At 40.7% G+C, this 13,717-nt stretch overlaps 1 protein-coding gene across 2 annotated transcripts in view; it reads left to right on the plus strand.

The window, feature by feature from the left end:
* Positions 1–13,717, plus strand: part of MERTK (MER proto-oncogene, tyrosine kinase) — a 77,226-nt gene that overhangs the window by 14,631 nt on the left and 48,878 nt on the right. For both annotated transcript variants that reach the window (XM_060754472.2, XM_060754473.2), the window contains exons 5-6: positions 5,633–5,719; positions 7,859–7,974. In XM_060754472.2, coding sequence (XP_060610455.2) covers positions 5,633–5,719; positions 7,859–7,974 — 203 coding nt within the window. The remainder of the gene's footprint in view (positions 1–5,632; positions 5,720–7,858; positions 7,975–13,717) is intronic.

A 13,717-nucleotide genomic window follows, 5' to 3' on the forward strand; every position in this document is an offset into this window, starting at 1 on the left:
GTGGAAGTGATAAATAAATCGCTAATTTTTTAACCTTAGAGGACATCTTTCTAGGAACTTTTAGGTCTTCAAACATGACTTTCTGATCAACTTCTGCCTGAAGCTGACCATAGAATCACATAAGAGGACCTTCTAGAGAGGTGACCTTTAGGTCCTCCAGCCTGACTGGAAGAAGCTGACCACTCTGGAGGACGTAGAGATTATAATCATTTTTATAATCACATTATAATCAAGTCTATGAATAATCAAGCCCACAAAAGTGCAGGGTTAACTGTATCAGCTTGTAACAGCTATAGACGAAATGTGAAGGGAAGTAGCAAGGAGACTAAACAAGACCAAAGGCCTACAAAATCTAAATTGGGGGATTGAGTTTGTGTTTCTCCCTAGCCTAACCCACAATTCCACACATAGAGTTCCCTTTCTAAAAGACAGTCTGTGGGAACCGAGGTTTTTAAAAATAGTTTGAGAGTCACACATCATCCTTTGAAGCGCAACACTCGTAGAAGGAATCCTTAGAAACCAGGATATTGTGTGGCTTATGTGGTTGCAGATGGTGGTGTTTGCTTTTTTCTCATTTCTTTTTTAAATCAAAGCCTTTGAAAAAAATTCTTTCAGTATTCCAGCATGTGGCAAGCATTTCACCATTTTCACCATTTTTGTGTATGCAGCTTACTCCGTTTCCTTAATAAAATTATGTGCAGTGTTTAAGAGACAGACACCAAGGTGGAGAAAAGTTGTGAATTCTAATAATTAACCAGAGGTTGCCATAAGATCTTTTTTGAAATGAGCTGATGTTATTGCTAGACCAGTGTTGGGACCCCAGGCAGGTTGCAAGGGGGTGTCAGAGGAGTCACCAAATACCATCAGAAAACACAGTATTTTCTGTTGGTCATGGGGGTTTTGTGTGGGAAGTTTGGCCCAATTCTATCGTTGGTGGGATTCAGAATGCTCTTTGATTGTAGGTGAACTATAAATCCCAGCAACTACAACTCCCAAAGGTCTGTTTCCCCCAAACTCTACTACTGTTCACATTTGGGCATATTGAGTATTCCTGTCAAGTTTGGTCCAGATCCATCATTGTTTGAGTCCACAGTGCTCTCTGGATGTGGGTAAACTACAGCTCCAAAACAAGGGCAATGCTTACCAAACCCTCCCAGTATTTTCTATTGGTCATGGGAGTTCTGTGTGCCAAGCTTGTTTAAATTCCATTGTTGGTGGAGTTCAGAATGCTCTTTGATTGTAAGTGAACTATAAATCCCAGCAACTACAACTCCTAAATGACAAAATCAGTCCTCCCACCTCAGCCCACCAGAAATCAAATTTGGGTGTATCGGGTATTTGTGCCAAATTTGGTCCAATGAATGAAAATACATCCTGCAAATCAGATATTTATATTACGATTCATAACAGTAGCAAAATCACAGTTACGAAGTAGCAATGAAAATAATTTTATGGTTGGGGTCACCACCGCATTAGGAACTGTATTAAGGGGTTGCGGCATTAGGAAGATTGGGAACCACTGTGTTAGACCAAGGTGAGGGAATGAAGAAATACAGAACTGTTTCTGTTGAGAAACCAGTAACTTTTGCTTTTCTTTCTCTTTGGGTGCATCTCCATTGGAGAATTAAAGCTGTTTTGACACTATTTTAACTGCCATGGCAGCATGTGAACTATAGCTTTAAGAGGCACAAACCCTCTCGAGTAGAGAAGGCTAAACACCTTGTAAAAGTGCAACTCTCATAAGGAAAAAGGCCATTTATGGTTCCTCTCATGAAAACAACCTTTGGGGTTGCATTTGGTTCCATGTTCTGCAGTTTGCCCATTTTTCTTCTAGGATATGTGTCTTTACAAAACTAGCCAAATAGAATGAATAGAAAATTCTTATAATTCAGAAATTATACTACATCCTTGCAAGGTGCATGGAAATACTTACTGTAGTGTCAAAACTGCTTTAATTCTCCAGTGGAGATGCGCCTTGGACAAGCCTAAAGATGTTCTTTAGCATTAGGATTCTTTTAAAGCTCTTGCTGTTTATTTATGTCTGGCAGGAAGTTGCCTTTTCAAACAAAACCCTCACCCCAGCTGCCTACAAATAGCTTTTTCCAGCCACCATCCAGGCTTGCAAAATGCAGAGTGGCAGTTCCTGACAGTGTTCAAACCACAGAACATATTCTCTCAAAGTGTTAACAGCTTCCATTCTTTTTCAGTGGGACTTGAACAGAGTTCACTAACAAGAAACAAAAGAAGGATGAAACATAATAGCTCTGATTACTGATAAGGAAAAGGTTTCCTATTTACTGAAATAACAAAAAGATCACTAGATGACTGAGCTGCTTTTGGTTTTGCTCCTTCTTGAGAAGCAAAAATTACAAGTCAGAGCAGAACCATCGCAAGACAGATGGCTGCATGAGTTAAAGGACAGGAGGATACCTTTTTGCCATTCCAGAAGGACTAGCAATGAGGTGGCATTCTCTATGGTTTCATAGCCTAGTTTAGGGAGAGTTTGGGAAAGTTGCCCAACTTTGTCTGAGTCTGTTCTCCACACTTGTGGATTTGACTTTGATCAAAATGTTATCTTTAGGAATCTCTAAGCCCTCTGGAAGTTATTATTATTATTATTATTATTATTAATTCATTTTTATCCCGCTTTTCTCCCATGGGTGGGACTCAAAAGTGGCATACAGTAGTTAAAAAATCAGAAATTACAAAAAAATAAACATTCAACAAGACATCATAAAACAACTAATGCACATACCCAATTCCCTCAACCATAAACAATAAATTAATAACTTACAACATATACCACTAAAATTCCCTAACTTCTGGACACTGAGATTATTTGTAAAACAGTTTATCCTAAAAATACTCCATTTTCATTAGGCCATGTCACATTGCCAGGTCCAACAAAGCATTTAAGAGGTGGATATTACCGGTAACTAACTGGAAGTTGTCTATTATCATTCATTTGGGAGAGCCTGGATCCATAAGAAGGTCTTAATTTGAGATCAAAAGGCCAGCAAGGAGAGGGCAGATTGCACCCCTCTAGAAAGGGATTCCAGAGCCGCAGGGCCACCACCAAAAAGGCTTTCTGTCTCATTCCCACCAACCACACTTGTGACAGTGGTTGGACTGAGAGAAGTGCCTTTCCTGATGATCTCAGGGCACAAGAGGGCTGCTAGGAGGAAATACGATCCCTCAAGTTGACTGTAGCATTATCTGGGAGGAATGTAGAGATTCCTAGATAGAGAGAAAGACCCTCTAAGAAGACACCTCTCTTATGGAGCTGGGTATGTTTAGCTTAGAGAAGAGATGGTTAAAAGGAGACATGATAGCCATATTTAAATATTTGAAAGAACGTCACATTGAGGAGGGGGTAAGCTTTTTTTGTGCTGATCCAGAGACCTTTTAATAGTAACAGGATTTCAGGCATGGAATATGCTATATTGGAGCTTTCTTCTTCAGATATTTTTAATGGATGGCCATCTGTCAAGAGTGCTTTGATTGTGTATTCTTGCATGGCAGTTTTTTTAATTTATTATTTATTTATTTACAGTATTTCTATTCCGTCCTTCTCACCCCGCAGGGGACTCAGGACAGATTATAATGTACACATACATGGCAAAAATTCAGTGCCATAGACACCCAACATATATAGACAAACACAGATGCAATTTTTCATTCCAGCTTCATGAGGGTATACTCGAATTCCAGCCACTGGGGGAGCTGTCGCATCACTGTCCACTTGTGACCCCGATCCTTGATGGAGTGCTTCCTCATTCTTTTGCCCGTTGCTGGAGATTTTTTATGGTGTCGTAAATTAGTTAAATTAGCCTCCCCGCATAAGCGGTACCAAAATTTCCTACTTCACAGATGCAACTGTCTTTTGGACTGCAAAAGTCAACAGCAAGCTCGACAAATGGTCGGGAGCTTACTCCGATCCAGGCTAGCTTCAAATTCATGACCTTTAGGCCAGTGGTGGCTTAATGCAGCTGACTCCTAGCCTACTGCACCACAGCCTGGCCTGGCTTGAACTGTATGGCCTTTGGAAGTCTCTTCCAACTCTGCAATTGTATAAACAATGAACTTGGAAAATGTAGGTTGCTTTTCATTGTGCTGCTCAAATTCAGAAGATATATTGACAGGTGTAGTATGCAAAATGGCAGATAGTCATGGGTGTGCCCATTAATGTGTGTCATGGCTAGAATAAGAGATGCCCTCAGATACACTAAAACAGCCATTTCAATTCTGTTTGTAGCAGAGGTTATGGATTAAAAATCCCACAATCTCAAACAGCATAACTATTCTATATGGGGCTGTTTGGAAAAGTAATACACTACCTTTGGGGTAGCATGAAAGTCTGGGAAGCCTGGAGAACAGGCACACATCCTCTTGAATCATGTCTCTCCCATGCACTGTAATAACCTGTTTGCTAAACTTTTCCATTTCACAGCTGTGTTTGCTGGTCAGCCAGAGCCACAGCCAAAGGCACGAGCAGGTTTTAAAATAGTTCTGTCAAAGAGTTCACTCACATTTTTGGCAGAGAAAAGACTGTTTTTTCAAGTGCAAAACAAAAGCAGCTATCCTTTCCCATGAAGTGCCTCCCCTGCGGTTAGAGAAGTGCTGGATTTAAGGAGATGTTTATTCCAACTGTAAAACGACACTTGGAAATTTATTTATTTATTGTGGTCTAAAAGAAACAAGCCAATCTGGAAAAGAAATGGATTGGATGACTTTTCTTTGTGACATAACAACACTTCGCACCAGAGTTTAAGAATGTTACTTTTCTTTGCCTTTATTTTCTAGATCAGGGGTCCTCAAACTTTTTAAACAGAGGGCCAGGTCACAGTCCCTCAAACTGTTGGAGGGCTGGATTATAATTTGAAAAAAGCATGAATGAATTCCTATGCACACTGCACATATCTTATTTGTAGTGCAAAAAAACCCTTAAAAACAAAACAGTAATTAAAATGAAGAACAATTATAACAAATATAAATGTATTAGTATTCCAATGGGAAGTGTGGGCCTGCTTTTGGCAGATGAGATAGGATTGTTGTTGTTGTTATTTGCTTTCAAGTCATTTCAGACTTAGGTTGATCCTGAGCGAGGGCGGGGTAAATGACCTTGGAGGGCCGCATCCAACCCTCAGACTTTAGTTTGAGGACCCCTGTCTTACATAAATGTGAGGCTGAGAGGAGACATGTATAAATATGTGAGGGGAAGTCATAGGGAGGAGGGAGCAAGCTTGTTTTCTGCTGCCCTGGAGACCAGGATGCGGAGCAATGGTTTCAAACTACAGGAAAGGAGATTCCACCTGAACATTAGACTGTTACTGTGAGAGCTGTTCAGCAGTGGAACTCTCTGCCCCAGAGTGTGGTGGAGGTTTCTTCATTGGAGGTTTTTAAACAGAGGCTGGATGTGATTTTCCTGCTTCTTGGTGGGGGTTGGATTGGCTGGCTCATGAGGTCTCTTCTATGATTCTATGATTTTACGGAATGTAGCTATAGAAACTGGTTAAGTGGAATCTGGAAGATATTTTTAAAAAGTAACTTTTCCCAAAAGTAACTTTTCCAAGTGCTAGCAAGAAATGTGCCACTGCCAGTCTGAATTAGGGTTTCTTCCTTTTATTCACAGGTCTTAATGAAACTGCTATTTTCCATTGTGAAGCTCATAATGAGAAGGGAGTCACAACATCTACCGAAGCTCGAATCAATATCAAAGGTCAGTAATAACAAGTTTGAAATTGTCTTTATTATTCTAGACAAATCTTATCAGGTCAGATTGTGAGAAGGCCAAGCAACGGTTCTCTCTCTCGTTTAAGTAAGAAGCCATTTTCCAGCAGTGATCTATACACACAAGAACATGTTGGGTCTAGACATGGACACTAACACTGCCGGAAGTCCCCTGGGATGTAGAAATATATTTAAAAGGAACAACAACATCAAAAACTTTTCAAGAGCAGCTTTAAATAGAGCACATTACAATAGGGCCTTCTCAGCAGTGGCCCCTCGGATGTGGAACTCCCTTCCTAGGGACATTAGATTGCCCCCCCCCCCCAACATTTCAAAAACAAGTCAAAACCTGGCTTTTCGAGCAAGCTTTTGCAAATGCAGTGTAACTGGAAAATTTAGACCCATGGAATGACTGGACAATGCAATTGAAAAATGTTTTTGTAATGAGACGCTGAGTACTTATGTTTTTGTATGGTTTTATATTATATATTAATAGTTTTAATGGTAATTTATGTTGTTGGGGGCATTGAATTGTCCTGACTGTAAACTGCCTTGAGTTGCCTTCAGGTTGAGAAAGGCGGTATATAAATACGGCAAATAAATAAATAAATAGTATAATTAGAAGCTAACTAAGACCCTGTTCCTTTAAGACTCTGCATTCCAACAGTGTGGATGCCTGAATGGGATAATCAGAACCAGAAACAAAAATGTGCATTGTAGGCCCTTTTGCGGGGGTTAGGGGCATAGGATCCCCACAAAAGTAGAGAATAGTGTATAAACAAATCCACATGTCTTGACCCTGAGAAACACACCTCTAGGAACTTCTAGGAAGTTGATCATTGAATAGGTCTTACTTAGAAGACCTACAAATGTCTAGACTTACAAATGGCTAGAGAAATGTTCTCTGTTGGAGTCTCTAGCTCTTCCAGTGTTACTCTGTGGTCAACATTCTCCATTGTAGTGACTAAGAACTCATTGGAACAACTCTCCCCGCCACCCCCACCCCCCACCGGCTCTAACCATGGTCCTGAAAGATCTGTCTTTGATTACTTTTACCTTCTGTGTTCGGCCCTGGGGCGGATCACTATCCATCATCTCCCTCTAGTTGGGTTTGTCCATGGTTTCTGCCTCACTAAGGGCTCATCTTCGTGTAAAATGAAACTCAGGGTCAGTCCAGAACATTTCCATTCTAAAGTGGCCCAGATTCCATTGAGCCATTATTGGTCTTGATAAATAACTTTTCTTCTGCAGAAACATATTTTTAAGGCTTAGAAAAATACCTCAAATTATTTCAGAAATCACTGTGCAGTAAGTTCAATTAAGTCAGTAGGACTTACTAAGAAGAAAATCCCACTGAATCTAATATAAGTTCTGAATACATGTAGAAAATGGGGCTATAAATATTAAAAAATTGTCATGTAAATGGATTGGATTTTTGTGCCAAAGCAGTAAAAATTCATTTCAATTTCATGTTTAGCTGATAGGGCGTGTTGTTTATCTTCTACAGAGTGATCTTAGTAGTGTTTTTAGAGGTATTTGGGAAAGACTATGACAGGCTTTAGGTCTACAAGATATCTTATATTTTTACAAGAATCTTGAAGTCCACCAGATACACAAACCACATATTTTATGGATGATTTATTTATTTATTTACTGCATTTATACCCCGCCTTTCTCTATCCCGAAGGGGATTCAAGGTGGCATACATAGAGGCAATTTTTCAATGCCTTAAAACACATAAAATTTAAAAAAATCAAAATTAAATTAGATTAAATTTTAAAACATTACATTTCATACTAAAATCATGCCATCCATAATCATACCAAAGCCGTTCCATAATCATTCCATATATGTATGATGTATATGTATATACGATATTGCACCTAGTGCTGAAAAAGTGCCGATCTTTTTGATTGTATACAAGAGCAACATTTTCTTGGATCTGTTAGCTGTTTTGGAGCAGAGTGTTTCACATTGTATGGTTATAGTACTATAATCCCATTTTAATAGCCATTCCCACATTATATGGAATTCTTGAATTGGAGTGGTTTGGGGTTGGGTCCAAAATCACTGTCAATGACATATATTCCAAATTGTATTTCTGAAGATGTTGTTCTTTGCCATGCAGGAATGCCATCTCCACCTGTCAAAGTGTCTGTCCATAACAGCACAGGTCACATGATACTGGTATCTTGGGTCCCAGGTTCAGATGGCTATTCACCTTTGAGCAGTTGCAGTGTCCAGGTAAGCCATCATCATCATCATTGTCGTCATCGTCGTCATTATCATCCAAGTTTAACATTTGCATAGCATCAGTGCAGATAACTCTGACCACTAGATTTTGATGGGGCTGTAAACCTCATCATCCTTTATCATTGTTTGGGAATTACATGCAATCTACTAGCATCTGGAGAGGGGTGGTATAGTGTTTTTAGCTAATATCGCAATTGGTATTTAAAGGTTATGGCAGGAATGAGCAAACCTCCAGGTGTTTTGGACTTCAACGTCCACAATTCCTAACAGCTGGTAAACTGTTAGGAATTGTGGGAGCTGAAGTCCAAAACATCTGGAGGGCTGAAATTTGGTTATGGTATATGTGTGTGTTTCTGATAGGAAAGTGGCCTGTGGAGCCCTATTCTTGATCTGCATCTTCTCCCGCAGTGATGGTATTGATTTCCAGGTGGAAGGCGGTCCCTGTCGGGGTTGGCTTGACGTGCCTTCCCCTTGGCATGTTTCTCTCTTTCGTCCTCCATTCGTGCCACTTCAGATTCTACAGCACTGCTGGTCACAGCTGACCTCCAGCAAGAGCGCTCAAGGGCCAGGGCTTCTCAGTACTCAGTGTGGCAGAATGTATGGATATTGGGTTGGTACTCCTTGTGACAAACTAGGATGCCAATGCATGCCAGATATAGATTACCATGCCAAACTGACTCCACCAATCTCATCTGATTTTGGAAGCTAGATAGGTTTGGATCTGATTAGTACTTGGCTGGAAGAACATCAGAGAGGAATATTCAAAAAGGTTTAGGAGAGAAGCCTGGCAGAAACCCTGGAGATCCTTCCTGGGCAGAATTGCCAATGTTGGACTCAAATTGAATCAGTGGTCTGCAGCTTTCTTTCTTCACTTCTCATCAACCCTAGGCAGCGCAATCAATAGTGAAGGATCATGGGAGTTACAATTCCACAACACCTGGAGGGCAGGCAGCCCAGTCCCAGTTCTGTTCCAAAACCACCAAAACCCCTGTTCACAGAGAAGCTTGGAATAAAACTAAGTTATGCTGAATGGAAATGTTAAGCAATATCTCTGTTCGCTGTCTGTTTGACATGGGTTCTGGGCCAAAGGAAAGAGGGTCTGTTTTATTTCTTCAAGACTGGATGAAACAGAGTCCTGTAAATGTACCAAGACAAAGAGTGGTTCAATACAGAAGGGAAGGGAGGATTTGCCTCATCGCCAGCAGTCATATGCAAGTGTGGCACTTTCAGTTCCTCCTTAATGATCATTCTGGGTATCATATCTAGACAAAAGTCCTTGGGTTGAGACAAAGCACAGTGAGTCATTCTAGCTGCAAATGCAAGTCAAGTATACGCACTGACTAAACTATAATCAAGTCTGCTGTGAAAGTCAGCATCTGTGAAATTGGTACGACAATGACTGAAAGTTACCCTGATGATGTAGCCAGATTGCCATTTCGCATTTCTTTGTTTGTAATACGTTTATTACAAGAGGCTACTAAAGTGCAATTAGATCAATAGTGCAATAGTACCTGTTGATGAGGCTTAAAGCATGGTGTTGGTGCTGTATCATTATCACATTGCTCTTGAATTGTGATTGAATAGTCTCTTTGCATTGATGAAAAACCCTGTCAACAAATCCAGCTTTGATGTTGTTCCGCAACTCTTCCCTGTGAGATAATTTCCATCCATTGCAGTCCCAGTATGACAAAGCAAAGGAAAATCTTGCAAGAAAGCTGAAACTGTGAAATTTCACACTTGTGGAAAAATGGAGTGGGGAGAGAAAAAAACATAGATCACATGTGCTGGGTAGGCAGATGTGGGTAGGAAGCAAAGCTGTTGAAGACTGACTGTAGGAATTTTCAACAACGAAGTCTCAGCTTGTGCAATTGTGACAAGATCATTCCAATAATGGTATGTTTCCATTTGCTTAAACAACGTGATTGCAAAAAGACAGCATGTTGGTGTGATAAAGTTCTTAATGTGTGTATTATAGCTGACTGTCCAGAAGCCTTGAGGTGGATAAGAAGAATACAATTATTTCACAGAATACAATCAAAGTCATTGCACCATTTTGAAGGCTTAATTCTGAACCGTAAAGCCCAAGCAGATTGCAAAACAGTTCTAAAAGACACTGAGGCTAGGACTTCAGTGAGTTTGTAGCATCAAGGGAATTTCATAACTCTAGCAGCCACAGACAATACCTCTCTTTTGCTCATGACTTCAGGACCTGACAAGTCTATTTGGATTCAACCTGTAAAAGGGGGCAGAAGGCATTTGATGTTCCCACCTACTCTGTCTATCAGTTGCTAGAGTCCCATACTCTGTCGTACACTGGAGCAGAAACACCTCTGGCCTTAAACACCACACCAGCTTGGTAAAATTAGCAAACAGTTTATTGTAGAATATTTGTCGGCAAAGCAGTACAAATAGGAGCATAGTGTCTAGATCTAGGGAAGTCATGCTGCCCTCTATTCTGCTTTGGTTAGACCACACCTGGAATATTGTGTCCAATTCTGGGCACCACAATTCAAGAGAGATATTGACAAGCTGGAATGTGTCCAGAGGAGAGCGACTAAAATGATCCAAGGGTCTGGAGAACAGGCCCCTATGAGGAGCGGCTTAAGGAGCTGGGGATGTTTAGCCTGAAGAAGAGAAGGCTGAGAGGGGATATGATAGCCATGTATAAATATGTGAGAGGAAGCCACAGGGAGGAGGGAGCAAGCTTGTTTTCTGCTTCCCTGGAAACTAGGACGCAGAACAATGGCTTCAAACTACAAGAGAGGAGATTCCATCTGAACATGAGGAAGAACTTCCTGACTGTGAGAGCCGTTCAGCAGTGGAACTCTCTGCCCCGGAGTGTGGTGGAGGCTCCTTCTTTGGAAGCTTTTAAACAGAGGCTGGATGGCAATTTGTCAGGGGTGCTTTGAATGCAATATTCCTGCTTCTTGGCAGGGGGTTGGACTGGATGGCCCATGAGGTCTCTTACAACTCTTTGATTCTATGATTCTATGAAATAGCAAAACAGTAATGGTCCAAAATCCAAAAATAGTCCATAAGCTTCAAAGGGAAACAAGATCCACGAGTATATCGGAATCCATGAAACAAGGCACTTGAATCCATGAAACAAAACAGCAGGAAAATCTCATAGGCATAACTTAGACTTGGCAAAAACTTGGTAGATTAAACTCAGAGCACTTGAAAGCAAGACCGTGATAAAATAACAACGTTGACTTGACTGAGGCAACTCTCTCCCATTAATCACTATAAACCTTTTCCAGAACCCAAAACTGAAAGGAAAGCTTTTTTGACTTTCCCACTAGATAACAGTTTGTTATCTTTCTTTTTTTGTATATGAACTGATCACCTTTGCTTTCTGTCCAAGGTTTCACTATCCTCTCCTTCATTAACTCCTGCACCTGGCAAATCAATCTCAGCATCATTTTCAGACAGTTGCTTTGAGAAATGCAGTGAAAAGTCTCTCCCAGGAATATGGCCTTGTGAATCTTCCTGAGACAGCTCAGGCTTCTCTTCTGAACTTAACTCAGGCCTAAGCAAACCCTCATCCCCAGGCCCATCATCAGGAACACCATCCCCATTCCCATCATGAACATTAACATGAAAATCAAACACAATCACAGGCTGAACAGGTGACATACAACATGCTCCATATTATTTTTGAGAGTTGGGAGGCTTTCCTTGATTGAAATGATTAGTGTCACAAGAAGAGATTGTGGAAAATAAAGTGTGATTGGAACAATAGTTGTACACAAATATTCATACGAATGCACAAGGACACAGGGATACCAGTGTTGTACCTGCCATTCCTCACTTTACATGTCATTATTTCAACTATCTCTTATTAGCAAATCTGCTTTTTACAGAATCATTGGATTATATGGGGCAGCAGCCAAGTTATATCTTTTTTAGGCTGCAACTATTAAAACAGTCATGAATTCTCCTAGGCCAGAGCTGTAAGCCCACTCCGAAATTCTTTCCATCATGGTTGGGAAACCATTGGAAAACTCCTTGGCAAAAGTGTAAATGTATGCATTAAGTCCATTGCGGATGGAAACCCCAAATCCCTGAACAATGCAGGGGCACAGAGTCATATCCGCAGAACGTGTTTGTGTATTGCTCCCTCTGTGATCAGTCTACATTTTTAATACAGCCAAGGAAGTGCCCCTTTTTTTTTGCAGATAGCCAGATAGCACATGCATTTCCTGTAACTGGGACTCATTCATAAGAAAGGTCAGGAATATTTTCCATATCTCTTTTGGCACACTTACAAACATACTTCTGCCCTTTTTGGCACTGAAATGAAACTCAAGAAAAAAAAAGCCATTGTGCCAAATCAAGTGAATATCAGCTTAGATATTGGATACTTTGGGTGTCCTCTTCTGGTCTATAATTCTTGGATTTATCCTTGCCAAGATTGTCTTACTAGCAGAGGAGCTCGACCTGTTGAAGTACAAAAAAGAAAAGAAAGAAAGAAACTCTCTTGATCTCTGAGTGATTTCCTTTTCAAAATAAACATCCACAACGTCAGTTCAGGCTCTGCGAGCACTAAAGGCATTCTGAATAAGCTGCTTCTTTAACCAACAATGGGAGGTGCCGGGAACAGGGAGGTGCTTTTCCTTTCCGGATGCTGTCATGAGAATGGAATTTGATGCTACATTCTTACTGATACTCCAGAAATAAGCTGGGAGTCTATTCTGTATGAGCCACTTGTGATCAAGTGTGGTGTAGAGGTTTGAATTTTGAATTAGGACTCTGGGGGGATTGGAGTCCAAAACACCTGGAAGGCCCAAGTTGGCCCATGCCTGCATTAGAGTCACCATAACTTAGAATCATAGATCTGAAGGCACATAACAACGATTGGTTGCTTTGCAAATACAATGATAGAAGATTTAATTCGATTTCCCATCTTTTCTCCAGTAAGCTTAATATTTGGAAACCATCTTCCCTCCCCCCCCCCCCCACTTGTTTTTGTACCAGTCCTATTTTGAAAAGTAACTTTGAAAACTTGGAAGATCCAAAGTTCAACTCTTCACTGAACCATGAAATTCAATGCATCCAATTGAATTTCATGGTTGAGAGAAGACGTGAACTTTAATCTTCCAAGTTTCAGGCCCCAAGTTTGGAAAGTTACTTTGCAAAAGTCAGAGATTCCATGACTCATTAAGATGTTTTTTTTTAATATAACACCTGCTATACGTTACGACACCAAATTGGGAGGGATATCCAATACTCCAGAAGACAGGAGCAGAATTCAAAACTATCTGAACAGATTATAGAGATGGGCCAAAACTAGCATAATGAAGTTAAACAGGGACAAATGCAAGATACCCCACTTAGGCAGAAAAAAATGCAAAAATACAGAATGGGGGACGCGTGGCTCGAGAGCAGTACGTGTGAAAAAGATCTTGGAGTCCTCGTGGATATGTTAAACATGAGCCAACAATGTCATGCGGCAGCCAAAAAAGCCAATGGGATTTTGTCCTACATAAATAAGAGTTCTAGTGCCTAGATCCAGGGAAGTCATGCTCCCTCTCTATTCTGCCTTGGTTAGGCCACACCTGGAATACTGTGTCTAATTCTGGGCAATGCAATTGAAGGGAGATGTTGACAGCCTGGAATGTGTCCAAAGGAGGCAACTAAAACGATCAAGGGTTTGGAGAACAAGCCCTATGAGGAGCGGCTTAAAGAACTGAAAATGTTTAGCCTGCAGAAGAGAAGGCTAAGAGGAGACATG

This window comes from Anolis sagrei, chromosome 1 (assembly GCF_037176765.1).
Source record: "Anolis sagrei isolate rAnoSag1 chromosome 1, rAnoSag1.mat, whole genome shotgun sequence".
Taxonomy (NCBI): domain Eukaryota; kingdom Metazoa; phylum Chordata; class Lepidosauria; order Squamata; family Dactyloidae; genus Anolis; species Anolis sagrei.